Genomic DNA, 18,189 nt, shown 5'->3' on the forward strand with positions numbered 1-18,189 from the left:
GTTGTTATCTCACTAATTGCATCATCAGGGATCCATTCTTCGTACCTCGCTTAATACATCTGAGATGATTTGACAGATCCCAGATCTTTTAATCGTGATAACGGATCTCTGGCTAATTTGGTTCTTCAAACGAATTTGCGGATTGGATTTAAATATCTGGATTAAATGATCTAAGATCACTGCACGTTCTTGTGTTCCCTGAAGAGGGCAGATGCATCGATACTCGAAACCACGATCAGCAATGCAGCGATTGGCTGGCGGCAAGACAGCAACATAATGACATCATATAATTAAAAAAGCCACCTGGCAAAAAACATTTAAAAAACCCACGAATATCTGGACCTTTATAAGGAAACAGCTAAACGACCAAACCAACATAAAAGTTATAATAGATCAATGATAAATGTTTTTTTTTAACATTACCAATTATTTATATTCACGATTTTATACAGTATTTGTTCACCCTTCACATTTTTAATTCAATTTGAAGCAGATTTGTAACGTTACAGTATTAAAGTTTCTTAAGGGTCAAGATCAAATTCTCTGCATCTCTTGTGCTGCATCAAGCCATCCCATAATATCCGTCATCACTTAAATTAATGCACGGCTCAGAGTAACTGTACAACATGTGTGTAAACCTCCAATAAAATTATAAAGTAATTATTCCATCACAAATAAATCGCTCAATCAAGTGGCTGTGTCTATAGTATTATACAAAACATAATATTATATACATTCTCATATACATATACAATTTAAAATGTGTATATTATTATTATTTAAAATTATTATTATTGCCCCTGGTTCAGTAATGAACTCTTGTAATAAAGTAGCAGTTTCTGGGACAGATTTTAAGTATCACCTCAAGATGCAAAATCTAATCCTGTTTACATGAAATAAGCCGCTCGCGAGCAGGCTTAAGCTTACGGACCTGTTGCTATGACAGCAAGTCCAGGATGAGCGTCGAAGAACCAAACAATCCAAGATCATGGCAAATTGTCAACAATCAAATCCAGCTAACTGAGTTAGCGAGGTACGAAGAACAGACTAGAGCTGCAACTAACGATTATTTTTTCTGTCGACTAATCTAACGATTATTTTTCCGATTAGTCGACTAATCTAACGATTATTTTTCCGGATTAATCTTATGGTTCTTTTTTACTGATTATTGTACTTCAAAGAGGGTAGTGAATTTGTATATTATTTTAACATGAAATCAATTAATGATGACAATATTAATTGTATTTCAGGAAGGTAGTGTACATAGTATGCCATTTTATAATGAAATATATGAACACAAGAAGCTTTTTAAACATAATATATAATGATACTATTCATCATAAAATGTATACAGAGTAGGCCTAATAAGGAAAAGTTGTTTACTATAGTAGTTGAGTATGATTTACTTATTGATTTGTGTCAATAGTAAACGAAAATGCACTTGTATTTATCTGCAAAAGGTTCACATACAGGAGCTTTCAGCATAGTTTTAATATAGTATAACTAGTTGTCTATTTTGAAGATACATGTGCATAAACAACGACTAAAGCTGCCAGAAGTTTTTGCCCAAACTTCAAAGACACATTTAAATGATTAAAGCTAGAGGCATATCTTAACTTTAATGTTACTTTAATCATGCAAACTACCTATATACAGCATGTTATTATGCATATGTGTATGGGACAGAGGGGAACCAGGTCGCATTAACAGGAGATATATGCAGCCCATAATAAATAAAAGCACGAGACGTACTGGGGTCGGAGAAGAACCCCGGAAAATGTGACCGTCTGTTGCAATACACGCGCCACGGTTCAGCTGCGCGAGAGAACACTGGCAGCAGGGTTGCCAGGTTTACACAACAAAACCCACCCATTCGTTACTCAAAACTAGTCCAAAACAAGCCCAATCGCGTTTCGGGGAGGTTCTCTGGTAAACATCGCGTTCGGGGGGTTAAATATGTGTGTTTTTTTGCAGGGCTGCCGGCTAAAATTCTCATTCCCGGGGCTAAATATCACATAATTGGGATCGCTTCAACCCGCGGACATGAGACACAGCCCGCGGCAACAGTGTAGAAGTAGTAGCCCAATTCCGCGGAAAAAACGCGGACTTGGCAACACTGACTGGCAGTGTGAAAGCTCCCGCTCTCCACGCGCACATCACCTGCTCTGCCACCGCGCGCAATGTGAAACCGGCATTACGGAGCGAACAAAGCACAGTTTTATTCGGCTTCTGTTTAAAGTACTCCCACACTTTTGAATGTCGCGGTCTGGCTTTATATGATAAATGATCATTTTCACTATGCCCGGGAGCAGAAGCTGCCATTATTCTAGATCTTCTGTTCCATTCTAGAACGTAAATAATGTGCCGCCGACGCGTCGACGCATTTCACGACGTATTTTCGTAGTCGACGTCATCGACGACGTCGACGCGTCGTTGCAGCCCTAGAACAGACCCCTGGTTCTGAGCCCTATTTGTTTTTGATTTGACAGTCGTCGTAGGAGAAGCGTCAGGACTACAGGACTGTGCGTCAAATCTTCAGACAGTGCCAGAATTTCATTGGAGGAAAAATTTGATCGCAGTGGTCATTACATCGGCTGTCGTGAACATGTTTAACCTGCAATCAAAGACTTCAGCTTTTGGCCTAAGATTAGAGGAATCTTTTAGGATCCTCAACATTTGTCTAAGAACGGCCAAATTCGTACAGTGTGAACCTGGCTTTATTTGAAAACTACAGGTGTGTGTGTGTGTGTGTTGGAGCAGAAACTCTGTAGGACTTGCCTTCCAGGAACTGAGTTTGCATCTCATGAGTAAAGCTAAACATTGAATCCAACGGTCTTAATCTATTCGAGGAGCTTTCAAAATGTACAAGATGACATTTACAAAAAGGACTGAAAGAGGAAGCTTTACAGTGTGACTAATTTCCCTAATCTTTCCTGCTCATGAGAGCATATTCATGCGTTGCATATGTGTGCAGCTACAGTAAAACGCTCAAAGCAGGAATGAGTTGATCTTACCTGCGCTTGGAGCCTGGCCATGAATGAGTGTGGGGGGTTTCAACCTGAACCCAACAGGCTTCTCTTCTGAGACAAACAAACAGAAGCATAAACATGTAAGACACTAAACCAAACATCGCTTACGCAAGACGAGATAAGATCTCTCAGCTAAACAAACACTCAAAGTGCATTCGTATGTGGCCTAAAAACACATCAGTCAAGAATAAGATGGCACAAAAATGGCATACAACTCATACTCTTTCTGCAATGCAATAATACCAGTCAAAAAAACATTACAATGGTTTAAACATTTAGAAACAGCTTCATATTTTTACCAAAGAGTGGGCAGTATGCAGTAAATACCACACTGTATACACTATGCAAACACAGCCACAGAGTCTCCATCTCTATAGTGCCCTCAAGCTGACTCAAACCACTTCCTGTATGACCATAGTCCCCTCCACAGGCCTCTGGACTTGTTTTAGCACATTCCTGACAGTAGCCGAAACACATTTAGGTTTAGTGCGCTTGGCTGGGTTTGTGCTCTTTCTAATAGAGACCAAAATAGAAAGCTGCCTTCAGATAAATGTGCAACATCTGCCATTTACATTACTACTCTGTGTAGCTCACTATCTAGAGGAGGAGAGATCTGAAGCCACTTAGCAAACGTGTTTTAAATTAGTTTTATACAGTCTGATTTATTAAAAACAAAAAGCAACTATGCGGATCAGCATATAAGCGATATATCAGGCTTGAGCAAAACTAAAAATGTAGAGTTGCACAATTCTGTATAAATTGAGAATCATGATTTTCTTTGTTTAAAAAATACAGATCACAATTCACCCACCATTCCAAATAGACTAAACAAAATAGCATGTCGTTTAATAGAGGTTAATTGTTGTAGTCCATTTAAAAATATTGAATTAATTGAATGCATTACTTTCTTTTATCTCTTGAATGAATGATTCAATGACTCACTCGTAAAGACTTCACTTGTTTCATTACTGGATGAATCGGCATTTTTTGAAAGAATCTCTTGAATGAATGATTCAATGACTCACTCGTAAAGACTTCACTTGTTTCATTACTGGATGAATCGGCATTTTTTGAAAGAATCTCTTGAATGAATGATTCAATGACTCACTCGTAAAGACTTCACTTGTTTCATTACTGGATGAATCGGCATTTTTGAAAGAATCTCTTGAATGAATGATTCAATGACTCACTCGTAAAGACTTCACTTGTTTCATTACTAGATGAATCGGCATTTTTGAAAGAATCTCTTGAATGAATGATTCAATGACTCACTCGTAAAGACTTCACTTGTTTCATTACTGGATGAATCGGCATTTTTGAAAGAATCTCTTGAATGAATGATTCAATGACTCACTCGTAAAGACTTCACTTGTTTCATTACTGGATGAATCAGCATTTTTGAAAGAATCTCTTGAATGAATGATTCAATGACAAATACATTTTAACAGCCACTTGTCGTCAACTACTGGTGTAATGATCGTCAAGTTATTTTCAAGAGGTGATTTACTCTATTTTGATCATTATCGTGGACAATTTGAATGAACAATTTGAATGATTTTAAGACAGAAATAATGATACTGTGTGGTTGAAAAGACTGTTTGTGAAGCCGTTTCATATCAATACATAACTGCTCTCTCTGAATCAGAACGCAGATCTAAATGTTCGCTGTGATCTGACATGTGCATTACCCACAAAATGTTTACATTATTTCTGAGGGGTCGTTTACACCTCACCATTTTCAACTAAAAACTTGTGCATTTTGGCCATTCATTGGAGAGCCTGAAAACAAACTTTTGAAAACGGATTTCAAAGTGCAAGCTTTTTAAAAATTATATTGGTTGTCCTCTCCGTGTAAACCACAAAAACACGAATTTGTGAAAACGGTGACGTCATGCGCATGGAAATTACGTTTAATCTATAAGCACATCGCCATCTACTGGCCTTGCAGCAGAATACAGCGTTTACTACATCGTTTTTGTGGATCTGTGTGAACGGGGATCGTTTAGACAACGTTGTCATCTATACAAGAAAAACATTTCCAATTTCCATTGTTGCCGTGTAAACGTACCCTGAATATAATAATAAAATGACTTGTACCCATGCATCCTGTGTTCTTATATTCATATAAAGTGCATCATAATGCATCACATTAATAGATGGAGAAAATCTGATTGCATGGTCAGACAAAATATACAGCTTTTAAACAGTTTGTTTGACGAATCCAACTCAAATTTGTTTAGTTTTTTTGTCTGAATAAAAATGTGAAAGGAATCTGATGTTTACAAACCCAATCCAAACCACATGGACATGTGACAAATGACAGTGCGGACAGTCAGTCCTGAAGATTAGATTTGAAAACCAAATTGGATGTGTGCAGTGTAAACAAAACCGATGACTGTCAAACATGACAAAGACCATGTATGGCCGCAGAACAAAGTTGTAGTCATGAACTCAAAACAAGACATTTTGCCAGTTTCAGTTTCTATTTATATTGGATACTGATTAGTAGCTCCGCCCACTGCAAAATCTCATTGGTCCAAAGCATTGCCTACACAGTTGCATATTAAATATCATAAATGTTCTGATCACTTGTGATTGTAGTTTGTGGCTACATCAGTGAGGACAGAAAATATTGATACTGGACACTAGTGAAATTGTGGAGATCAAAAGATTGAAAGGAAGGCTGGTTCTTACCTGGCTCAGAGTCTGAGTTACCAGTTGGAGACTGGCATAAACTTGAGGGCATAAAGATATTATTCTTGGGAACTGTAGCAGGAAGAAAAGAAAGCAAGCAAGCAATTAAGAAAGAGAGGATCAGATGGGAGAATAACACTTTCAGTTAAATTCAGCCAAAAGGCCTATTTGGACGGTAATTGTTTCTCGTAAGGTATTTTCATCATTGACAGGGGCTAGTCAGTGATTTTATTGCCATCTGAATCCAGAATGTCAGTGTTTTTCTCCCCGGCCGAATAACCTACTGTTTTTAGACAGAATTGAATTGCCGTCTGAAACCACATCTGAGTTTTCAAGAATATATAACTTCAAAATTCACTGTTTATATCCTTTTTGTCCCCTGCAGAGCACCGTACGGTTGTGCATCACTGTAATTTGGATTAAAGATCTAGACTTTCATTACTGAAATGCTGCTGAAGTATTTACAAGAGCAATATATTTCATCACCGCTCCAAAAATAAAAAGAAGAAAAGCACCTAAACATTTGAAATGGGCCGTTATTACGGCAGCGATTATATCTGTTTTAATAACCATCATCATGTAAATAAGAGGCTGTATTCACTCATTTCCACGTGGAATAAAATGACATCCTTTAGATTGAGATAAAATACAAGACAGAAAACCATTTTAACTATAATGTGTTCTAGGGATGCCACAATTCTCAATATAATATTGAACCGTTCAGTACGGCATTCACGGTTCAATACGCGCTTGTGAATTGCGGTTTTTCGGTTTTGCATTGAATTAATAATTTTTCTGCAAATTCTATCATTTTCCTCCATCCCAATACTGAACAACGCGACATACATTCACATCACACGTTAGTGGTGGAGTTATACTCACGGATCACTATAGTTATTCACAATCACTAACGTTCATTATTTGCATGCGTTTTAAAGCCTTGCCGGTTCATTCGCGTGCGCGGTTTTAACATGCGCTTCTCCGAGCGCGCACACTAAAAGCCTGTCAAACACGTGATTACTGGACTAAGTAGTCGTCTTACTGCGCTAATACTTTCAAATACACACAAGGTTAACATAAACACAGTTTGATATGTCTAAAGTGAAAGTAAAATCGTGTCTTTATATTAGATGCACGGAGGTCTTAAATTGACAGCAGCAGCCTAGTGAACACGCTGTCCTTAAAGGGACAGTTCACCTCTAAAATTATGTCATTATTTACTCACTCTAATATTGTTCCAAAACCTGTATTCATTTCTCGATGACCGAATTTTCATTTTTGAACGAACTATCCCTTTAATGTTAATACAACAACAAAAGACAAAGAGAAAATCACTCACTGCTCTTGACTGAAAAACTAATACAGTAGCTTTAATAAGAATCAATGTATATTTTATAGTGAAGTCTATGTAGTGTATTATTTTTACATTTATTCATTCAATTTCATACTTAAATGCTGCTGTACAGCTCTGAGCTGCCAGTGCATCTCTTTATATATATTTATTTTAGATTATACATACTAGGAATGTGTACAAGTTTTTTTTTTTTTAAAGTAAAGTTTAAGTAAGGTTTTTCAATAGTTTTAAGTAAAATAAAGAAACAGTATTGCAATAAAAAAAGTCTTTTTTCTCCTTAACCTCTTGCTGTTCCTGTTGCCTAAGAATAGAATAGCAAAAAAACGGACCGAACCGAAAACCGTGGTTAAAAACCGAGGTATGTATTGAACCGTGGACTAACTGTTGTTGCATCCCTAATGTGCGTCTATACATCTTCCTATTTTTAAACAGATTTAAATTAAATAATAATTAGGATATTATTTTCCTATTATTAAATTAAATATGCATTTATTCGTATTATTCCAAGCATGAGACATTTTATTTACAGCATACAATCATGTTATTGACCACGTGACAGCTCGTTCCAAGGATCACAAACCTCGCTCCTCCACCGGGAATAAATCACATCCGAATGCACGAGTTTATCTCTGAGGTGGCGAACACATTTATTTTAATTGACTTCCACGTGAGAAACAATTACCATCCGAATAGGGCTTAAGAGTACTTGTTGAAAGTGAACAGTGCCAATCCACTGCAGTGCAACTGTAGATTCACCTGAATGTGACGGGGGGAACTGGGTCAAAGATGAGGTCCTCTCTCTCTTTACCGGGGGACAGTATTCGCCATCATCCCGATCTGAATCTGAACAACACAATTCAAATCAATAGATCAAACAGAAGCTAAAACTAGCAGTACAATTCTGTACAGTGTGCAGGGAATTTTAAAAAATTCATTTTGAATTAGTCTTTTGCAATAACTGCACAAAAAAAATGAGAACTTTATTTAGAATTGATAATGACTTCTACTTTTAATTGGTGAGACTTAGACGCATTTAACCTCATCTGTTACTCGGGTCATTTCGACCCAAAATGAATTGAAAATGAAGAATTTTACTGGATCTGAGGAGTATGTGGTTGGAAAAAAAAAAAAAGGGGAAAAAAAAGTAACAAATAAGTCCCTTGCGGGTCAATTTGACCCTCTTAGGAATGAATGGAATGCGAGGAATGCTTTAATATACATAGAAAAACCTAAAAAATACTCCAGATTAAAACTAAACTTTACCAAAAATGATTTTATAATGTTAACATATGTATTGCATTCTGACGAGAAACTCAAGTACCGGTAATAACTTTCGGACCCAGTGGAACAGCTAATTTGCTCCATACAGAGCAATAAGGCCATCTGGTCTCAAGAGTCATAATATATCATGTTTGGGGGGTTTTTTTCCACAAGAGGTTAGCAGTAGGGTTGGGTACCGTTCACATTTTAACTGGTACCAGTACCTGAAATTCGGTAACCAACTGTACCTTTTTTCGGTACTTTAGGGATACATCAATAACTGTAAAGAACCTGCAAGTCATTTATAAAAGTGTTATTGACATTATGCTAAGGTTGGGTACCGTTCACATTTTAACATTCAAGGCAGCTCAGTTGTGCAGCTTTGTTTGACAAAAGCTGGTACCGGTATCAGTACCGGTACCAGCACCTTAAATTCGGTACCGGTACCCAACGGTACCTTTTTTCGGTACTTTTGGGATGTTTACATAAATAACTGTAAAGAACCTGCAAGTCAGTTATAAAAGTGTTATTGACATTATGCCAGAGCTGCCCTGGTCTCTATCTGCCATTGTCTGTGATGTTTGATTACTGTAATATTTACTAGTAAATAGGCTACTAGCTACTTAATTTAATTTAAAAAAACAACCATATTTTTCTATGAAAAGATTTCCCACAAATTATGTATTTTCTGGTAATCAAATTAAGACATTAATTTAATTGAACTTAATATAATATAAAGCACAACTGAGCTTTATAAGGTTAAAATGAAAACATGAAAAATTTTAATTAATAAAAAATAAAAATTAAATTAAATAAAGTTGATAATTTATTACTACATTAGTGTTAGTATTATTATTACCTTGAGACATATCTAAATTCTACAGTAAAACAGTAATTTATTTGTCAAGTTAGCCGAACTTTTATTTTGACGGGTTGCCGTGAATTTGAGTTTGCGTTTATGATATGATGACGGCAGTCGTTTTTCTCACATGAAACAGTAAAATGCTCATGAAGTGACTCAGTGGCTCTGGAGATGACGTTCGTGTGTTCATGTCCTCATATGAGAGGCAGAGATGGAAACACGCGACCGTCACGCGCGATTCTGTGTGTGTGTGTGTGTGAGGTAAACCCATAGACTATAAACCGCGCATCTACGCATTCATTTGCACAAAGACACGCATGATTCGTATTTAAATGGTCTTTTTGCGGTTTAATATTCACAGACACTCGTCTATATCACAATATGCGTTCTCAGGTACCGAAATTTGGTACCGATTGATTTAATGGGAATCGGTACTCAGTAGTACCGACGTAATTCGGTCGGTACCCTTAAAAGTACAGAGTTCGGTACCCAACTCTACATTATACCAGAGCTGCCTTGTCTGCCATCGTCTGTGATGTTTGTTCACTGCAATATTTACCAGTAAATAGTAGGCTACTAGCTACTTAATTAATTGAATTAATAAAAACAACCATCACATTATTTTTTCTTTAAAATTCAATTTCTATGAAAAGATATCCCACAAATTCTGTGTTGTGTATTTTCTTGTAATAAAATGAAGAAAGAAAACATTCATTTATCTTTTAATTTAATTAAACTTTTGTCAAACAAAGCTGTACAACTGAGCTTTATACTGTTAAAATTAAAACATGGAAGAACAATTGTAATTATATTTCTTAAAAAATAAAGTTTTGATCATGTATTATTACTACATTAGTGTTAGTATTAAACCAAAGTTTTATTTTGATGGGTTGCTGTGGAGATATTTGAGTTTCTGTGTGTTTGTCATGACGGTAGTTTTTCTCAAATGAAACGGTAAAATGCTGATGAAGTGACTCTCTGGAGTTGGAAACACGCGACTGTAACACACAATTCTGTGTGTGTGAATCACACTCTGAATCACACAGACACACAGGACATGCAGGATTCGTATTCAAATAGTCTTTTTGTTGTTTAATATTCAAAGACACTAGTCTATATCACCAGATGCGTTTCCAGGAACTGAAATTTGGTACCGATTGATTTAATGTGAATGTGTACTCGGTAACACCAACGTAATTCGGTCGGTGCCCTTAAAATAACCGAGTTCAGTACCCAACCCTAGTTAGCAGAGACACCCAATGTGAGATATTCTGAGCTGGGGTTAACAGGGTTAGGCATTAAATATTGAGTTATTTTGAAATTAAGTTGAAAGAATGTGAAGAATGTGCCTAAATAATTATTTATTGATAAATCAAATCAAATAAAACATTAAAATCTTCATTAAATTTTTAAAATAAAAAAGCTTTCTGGACCTATTAAATTAAGCAAACATAATTTAACTTTTAACATTTAACATTTATTTTGTCAACACTTGCTATACCCAGAAAGGTAAAACATCAGATTGAATGATGAAGTTTTTCTCAAGGTAAATTTATGTCTGTCCAAAAGGACACCTAATAACCAAATGATATAAGGAGAATCGAGGCTGAAAACATAGTGAGCGTCACACATGCTTCAGTGTGTGTGCGTGGGAAATTAAACCACACACCTACGCCATTCATTCACACAGAACATGTAGGATTCATGTTTAAATAGTCTTTTAGCGGCTAAATACACACAGACACTGGTCCATATCACAGCCTAGTATTGAAAAACCTATTATCAGTGTCAGAGTTGTTAAACGCATTACTGACTTTAACATCAGACAATGACCTCCAAATAACTCTCAAACTGATGTTTGGATGATTCGAGCACATCTGCATCCTACAATATATTTCATGAGACGTTGTGTTAGTGTCTTACTGTCTGCATCTCATCACATGTCATATACAAGTTCTGTTCCAGAAAAACATCATCATCAGCCGGTGTTTACATACAATATTAAAAACCTGAATCATTTCATGTGCACGCTACTTATGGTTTTGTTATCAACTGTTGATAATGCTTTGATGTTACTTTTTTTATTTAATTTTTTTCCTCCCTAAAAACCAGCAAAAATGCACCGCTGTGAAGGAAAGGAAGCTGCGCTGGATGGAAAGTGGCAGCAGCACAATAATTGTTTTACATCGATTATGAAGTGTTCATATTATATTTAAATTAAAATATTTTTTTCCCTTTTTTTTGCATAAATCCTCAGTCCTGATCAAAATTACTAAATGCAAAAAATAAAAAAAATCCAGGATTTTACTTTTTAATTGACAAGTTCATAAATGATGTCACTGATTTGGGTAAAAAAAAAACACACACACACACACACACACACTAGGGATGTGACAGTGAGGAAATGTCCCCACCGGTTAATTGATGTGTGACAACACCGGTAATACCGGTATCACCGGCGGAGGCTTTTAAATCACTAATTCTATCTAATCGAAAGTAACATGCACACGACCGCTCTGGATTGAAAACGCACCAGTGCGCGCACACCGTGAATGACAGCTTGTCTGTAAATGCGCGCTCTGTGAGGCCATGGGTGCGTCTCAATCAGTTCCCTAGTTCAGTAGTCAGGGCACTGACCAAGCATTGATCAGTCTATGAGATGCACGCCAAGAATGAATAACAGTTCGTCCGTAAAGCCTTGTTTATACTCTGTGCGCGCGGCAAAAATAAATGCGCGCAGTCAGCGTAGCGCGGAGGCTCGCACTGCGGAGCCAGGCGAAAGTAAACAATACGCGCTCTGTGCAGCCGTGCACATTTTACTTTCGGGTTTGAATTAGCGCCAATTCGGCTGAGGGTTGCTTGAATTGTGGGTTCATTAGCCTATTATTTTTAATGGAAAAACACAACAACAAAACAAATGACAAACTCCCTTAAATAGGCGCTTTTACGTTTCGCTTTGAAACCAAATCTTCCGCGATCATCTCAGTCAGCTCCTCACTCTTAAATCTGATGAATGATTCCTGCCGCCTCCGAGACTCACGGTCGGATCCTGCTTTATTAAGCAGATACGTTCAGTTTTTATTTGTATTGTCTGTTCTCTAACTGAACTAAATTATTACTATAAAAAGTCTGGACACCGGTAACACCGGCAACACCGACTATCGTAGCAAGCCTAACACACACACACACTTATTTTTAATATAAAAAGTGATTGCTGGACTGGATTTTTTTTTTTACTTTTTATCACAGTCTTGGACATGTGAAAGATTAGTAACAACATTGGCTTTGATGCATTGTTAGTTTTTGTGCAGCATCAGATTTGAATTTTTTCTCCCTCATTTATATGCTGTTATACTCCATATAAAAGCCAGAAACTAATCTTTTTTTTGCACAGGCGAATCTAAATGGTTAATGGAACCACCTGGTGATCAACGGTAAAAATTAAATTAAAAAAATTTCCCAACAGGGAAAACCCAAAACTATCAGAATGCATAATTATTTGGTGTCATGGCTTTGTAATCAAAAAATGCCGTTATAATGGAAGTCAATGGGGCAAAAATCGGCACGAACAGTAAATGAGGGAGGAAAAATTAAAATCTGATGCTGCACAAAAACTAACAATGCATCAAAGCCAATGTTGTTTCTAATCTTTGACATGCCCAAGATTGTGATTTAAAAAATCCAGTCCATAATCACTTTTTATATTGAAAATAAGTTTGTGTTTTTCTCCCTAAAACAGTTTTTGAAAATCATTGGCAATTAAAGAGTAAAAATCCTGAATTTTCAAAAAAAAAAATTAGTAGTCTTGATCAGGATTGAGGTTGATTAATAGATTTATGCAAATAAAAAAAATAATAATATTTATCTGATACATTTTTACAGCAGTTTAATTTAGTGGATGTTTCAAGGCTAGTGAATTTGCTTGAGTGTATTGTTGAGTTTTTGAAAAATTTCAATGCATTTTCCCAAAATATGTGTCAAAATAAGATTGGTCACCAAAAATGAATCCATTTGCTGAAACACAGAGAGAGTTGAGGCCAAATTAAGACTCACCAGCACCCCATAGTGGATGAAAACTTCCCCAACATCAGGGTAACACCGTTAGCATCTCGCTCAAATGACCAAAGACTTCCAATATTTTTCCAATTTAAAACTTGACTCTTCTGTAGTTATATGTACTTTACTTTCATATATTGAAAGTCTTTGGTCATTTGAGCGAGATGCTAACGGTCTAATCCGATTCAATGATCTATGCTAAGCTATGCTAAAAGATTCCAAAACGGTAAAACTGAACTGCTTAACTCTAGGGGAGTTGGAAAATGAGCCTATTTTTTTTTTTTAAAGTGGCGTGACTCCTTTAACAGCAGAGCCCTAAAATATACACAACAAAATTACTAAAACTTTAAAATTAAATTGAAACCAAAAAATAAAAAATTCAATATATTTATAGAAGCTAAAATAGTAGGGCTGTAATCAACCAAAGAAAATCTGAAAAATGAAGTCCTGAAATTTTCGACAAAAAAAATAGACTAAAAATTACGTTAGGAAAAAAAAACGTTAAATTCGCTGTGCACTGTGCGCAGTACTTGATAGACTTGTTGTCTGCCTAAATTAATTCTAAATAAACATAAAAAACTAGTAGGCTATTTGCAGTATATTAAATAGTTTTTGACCTGATTATTTTGCACTGAAATGAGTCTGACACACGAGTCTGTCTGCTCTGACAGCGTTGCATCACGTGCACCTGCGCAATATCATAGCCTATGATTTCCCAAAATATAACTATAGCTAATATAACTAGTGATATCATCACAAGAACTTTTGAGGAATATGCAACATAATTTAGACAATTGTTTACAACATATAGGAGGAGCTCCGCTCAGCGGCTGAGACACAAATAGACTTTTAACTTAAAGCTTTTACTCTTAAACACAAAAGGCACATCCACTTTAATAAAAAAGGAATATTTATTAAACAAGCCAGATCAAGAGCAGAAACTAAATAAAGTGCATAACTGAAAAATAAAGCATAGGCTCAAAACTAATACAAACTGTGGGCACAGCTAATCGCGCATTAGGCTCCAAATAAATAAAATAAAATAATAAAGTGCCCAAATCCAATAAATAATACTAGAAATAAATTAGCAGTTTGCACAATAATAAAAGGGACGGGGCAACTCAAAACAGACGGGGCAACCTAACGCAGACAAGTTAGCTTATCGTTTTTAGGTGCTATGACATGTTTGTCGTCGAGCTGTGATATGCAAACTGTTGCTTGCAAAATTTGCATTTGACTTTTTTCCCATTTTCTATTTTTAAAAAATGCTGCCATGCTGGCACACTGCCGATGTCTTTGTTGACATGGTAGAAGAGGACTGACTAGGAAAACGCTCTCACAATCAAATAAATAATATAACAGCAAAGTAGCCTAACATTACTTCAATCTGTCTCTCTTCTCCAGTGGGTTGGACTAATCCAAAAGAAGTGAAAACAAGGGGGGTGTCCTGAAGACAGACTGTTACCTGTGAAACAGGGGTGCTCTGAAAACACCCCCATTAGCAATTAGTGCTTTCCACCTGATGAAATGAATGCGGCAAAACTAAAGAAATGAACACGGCAAAAAAATCTACTGGGAGATTACAGCCCTATAAAATAGTATCTCCATGATACCAAAATTGCACTGCTGCAGTCTATATGTTCCATTCATTATATAGACAGAAAGAGACTTTCTATCTAGACCAACATATCTCATGTAATATAGGGTACAGATGTGCTTTTGTCATTCAGGAATCAGTTTGTTCTGTTTTCTGCACCTCATAATAATGGTTATCAAAAAAAAAAAAGTTCCAAGTGCAAAATATTTTGTAAATTGAGCACTTTCAAACAAGGGTTTTCATTTTGTTGCATCACTAGAATCTAACTCACCGTCTCCGTCCTCTGCACTCGACCCATCTGCGGATCTCTGGAACAGACAAAAATAATAATTTAACTAATCTGGTCACACAGAGCAAAACTAGAAACACACCATAAAGTGGAAAACACAATCTTAAACAGCCCTGTTTTTAAATTATTTCTCAGCAGGGCCAAAACCATCTGGTTGAAATGCTGAGTTTGTTTAATTTGCTTAAAACGCTTCTGGGAAATCATGTTTTGAGGGTGATTTGTTTCTGTGTTAGTCAGACGGCAGCCGAAATTCATCTCACTAGCAGCCACACTGGCCAGCTGAGTTGGTGAACTTACTTGCCAATGCTGAAATTTGGCAGGTACCAGATGATCATTTCATGCCTCGCCTGAGTGTTTATTGAAAAATGTCTGTTTTGTTATTGCAATAAAACTTAAAGCTAAATTAAATATTTCCCAGCAAGTGTCTTCCATCATAACATCCTCAGGTCATTATTATGGTAAGTGTTCAACTAGAAAATCCAGAATAAATTGAGAAATCAATTTTCTTTTTCATAATTTACGGAAGCGATCAAAATCACCTTTTGAAAGTAACTTGGCACTTCAAATAATGATTGCATTGATTACATCGTTACACCAGTAGGTGGCGACAAGTGACCGTTAAAGGGTTAGTTCACCCAAAAATGAAAATTCTGTCATTAAAGGGTTAGTTCACCCAAAAATGAAAATTCTGTCATTAATTACTCACCCTCATGTCGTTGGACACCCGTAAGACCTCCGTTCATATTCGGAACACAAATGAAGATATTTTAGTTGAAAGCTGATGCTGAGAAAGGCTTCACACAGGCCTCCATTGGCATTCAGTACATTGACACTTCCAAGATCCATGAAAGGCACTTAAAACGTCGTTACAAAGTCTCTCTCACCACAGTGGCTCTACAATAATCATACAATGCGACGACAATAGTTTTTGTGCGCAAAAAAAAATCAAAATAACACCTTTATCCAACTTGTTCTCGACTTCCGTGTGCGCCTCCACGACGCATGCGCGAGAATATGACGCAGATCCGGCGTTCGGACATATGACCCAGAAGCGATTTGTTTACGAGCAGAGGAAGACGCGCGTGTCTAAGCTGTTGGATTCTACATTGATCGTGCTTTAGGTCTCGGCGTAGTGCTCAAAATGGGGCTTAAGTTTGTATTTCATCGATTCCCGAACACCGGCGCTACGTCATATTCTCGCGCATGCGTCGTGGAGGCGCACACGGAAGACAAGAACAAGTTGGATAAAGGTGTTATTTTGATTTTTTTTTGCGCACAAAAACTATTGTCGTCGCATTGTATGATTATTGTAGAGCCACTGTGGTGAGATAGACTTTGTAACGACGTTTTAAGTGCCTTTCATGGATCTTGGAAGTGTCAATGTACTGAATGCCAATGGAGGCCTGTGTGAAGCCTTTCTCAGCATCAGCTTTCAACTAAAATATCTTCATTTGTGTTCCGAATATGAACGGAGGTCTTACGGGTGTCCAACGACATGAGGGTGAGTAATTAATGACAGAATTTTCATTTTTGGGTGAACTAACCCTTTAATTACTTCCCCTCATGTCGTTGGACACCCGTCAGACCTCCGTTCATCTTCAGAACAGAAATGAAGATATTTTAGTTGAAATCTGATGGCTCTGAAAGGCCTCCATTGGCACAATGCACGGTTCACTCTCAAGACCCTTAAAAGACACTAAAGACGTCGTTACAAAGTCCATCTCACTACAGTGGCTCTACAATAACTTTATGAATCGGCGAGAATAGTTTTTGTGCGCAAAAAAACCCTAAATAACGACTTGTATAGTGATGACGATTTCAAAACAAGGCATCATGAAGCTTCGAAGCGTTATGAATCAGCGAGTCGATTCATGATTCGGATCGCGTGTCAAACTGCTGAAATTTGGCGATTCAAACCGCTGAATCGACTCACTGATTCATAACGCTTCGAAGCTTCATGATGCCTTGTTTTGAAATCGTCATCACTATACAAGTCGTTATTTAGGGTTTTTTTGCGCACAAAAACTATTCTCGCCGATTCATAAAGTTATTTTAGAACCACTGTAGTGAGATGGACTTTGTAACGACGTCTTTAGTACCTTTTAAGGGTCTTGAGAGTGAACGGTGCCATTGTGCCAATGGAGGCCTTTCAGAGCCATCAGATTTCAACTAAAATATCTTCATTTCTGTTCTGAAGATGAACGGAGGTCTTACGGGTGTCGAACGACATGAGGGGAAGTAATTAATGACAGAATTTTCATTTTTGGGTGAACTAACCCTTTAACGGTCACTTGTCGCCACCTACTGGTGTAACGATGTAATCAATGCAATCATTATTTGAAGTGCCAAGTTACTTTCAAAAGGTGATTTTGATCGCTTCCGTAGACATCAGTGTTAATATCCGAACTATAAACTTTCACCCCAATAGACAAACAAATCGTTGTCATTTAGGAATGAGATTGCGTGGGTGTTTGAATCGAGATTGAGATCTTTTAACGATTAAAGGGGTCATGAACTGAGAAATACAATTTTCCTTGAGCTTTTAACATAGTAACAGGCCTACTTGGTGTTAAACCAGATCGATCATGTAAGTAACTGCGTTAATTCTAATGCCTGATCTGAAATGTAATGATTCATGTAGTCAGAGGTTCTTTGTGTATCAGTAAATCAAATCAGTGACTAAACGTCAACTTGCGTTGTTTCTCTTAGTAGGATTAAAATAATCTGTTATTTAAACTGAGATTAAATTCTATAAAGAAAGTGATCAAAGCAAGCTCCCTTTGCAATCGTTGGAGCAACGCGCTCTGGAGCTGTCAATCAAACAGGAGAGATTATCAGTGACTGTTTTATTCAACGAATCTCTTAACTATATCACGTTTGCACTGTTAGTGAAGATGAAAGCATTCGCTAGTGTACAGAAACTGAGTTGCAATGACGAAAATCGCTGCATTCATGCGTTCAACATGTGTGTGATCGGCTACAATGATCACTGCAACCTTTCATGCTACAATCTGAATGTAATGCCATAGATCTAAATATAATGCCATA

The 18,189-nt window shown here is 36.8% G+C and overlaps 1 protein-coding gene across 8 annotated transcripts in view; it reads right to left on the reverse strand.

The window, feature by feature from the left end:
• The window catches only part of ranbp3b (RAN binding protein 3b), a 49,109-nt gene that overhangs the window by 25,537 nt on the left and 5,383 nt on the right, over window positions 1-18,189 (reverse strand). For all 8 annotated transcript variants that reach the window (XR_013816756.1, XR_013816757.1, XM_079819955.1 and 5 more), the window contains 4 exons: window positions 15,124-15,160; window positions 7,834-7,920; window positions 5,724-5,795; window positions 3,015-3,080 (listed from right to left, as the gene is read on the reverse strand). Coding sequence is in view for 6 of the 8 variants with exons in the window: in XM_079819955.1 (XP_079676081.1) it covers window positions 3,015-3,080; window positions 5,724-5,795; window positions 7,834-7,920; window positions 15,124-15,160 (262 nt within the window). In the remaining 2 variants the exon portion in view is untranslated. The remainder of the gene's footprint in view (window positions 1-3,014; window positions 3,081-5,723; window positions 5,796-7,833; window positions 7,921-15,123; window positions 15,161-18,189) is intronic.

Source organism: Gobio gobio (assembly GCF_949357685.1).
Source record: "Gobio gobio genome assembly, chromosome: 6".
NCBI classification, from domain to species: domain Eukaryota; kingdom Metazoa; phylum Chordata; class Actinopteri; order Cypriniformes; family Gobionidae; genus Gobio; species Gobio gobio.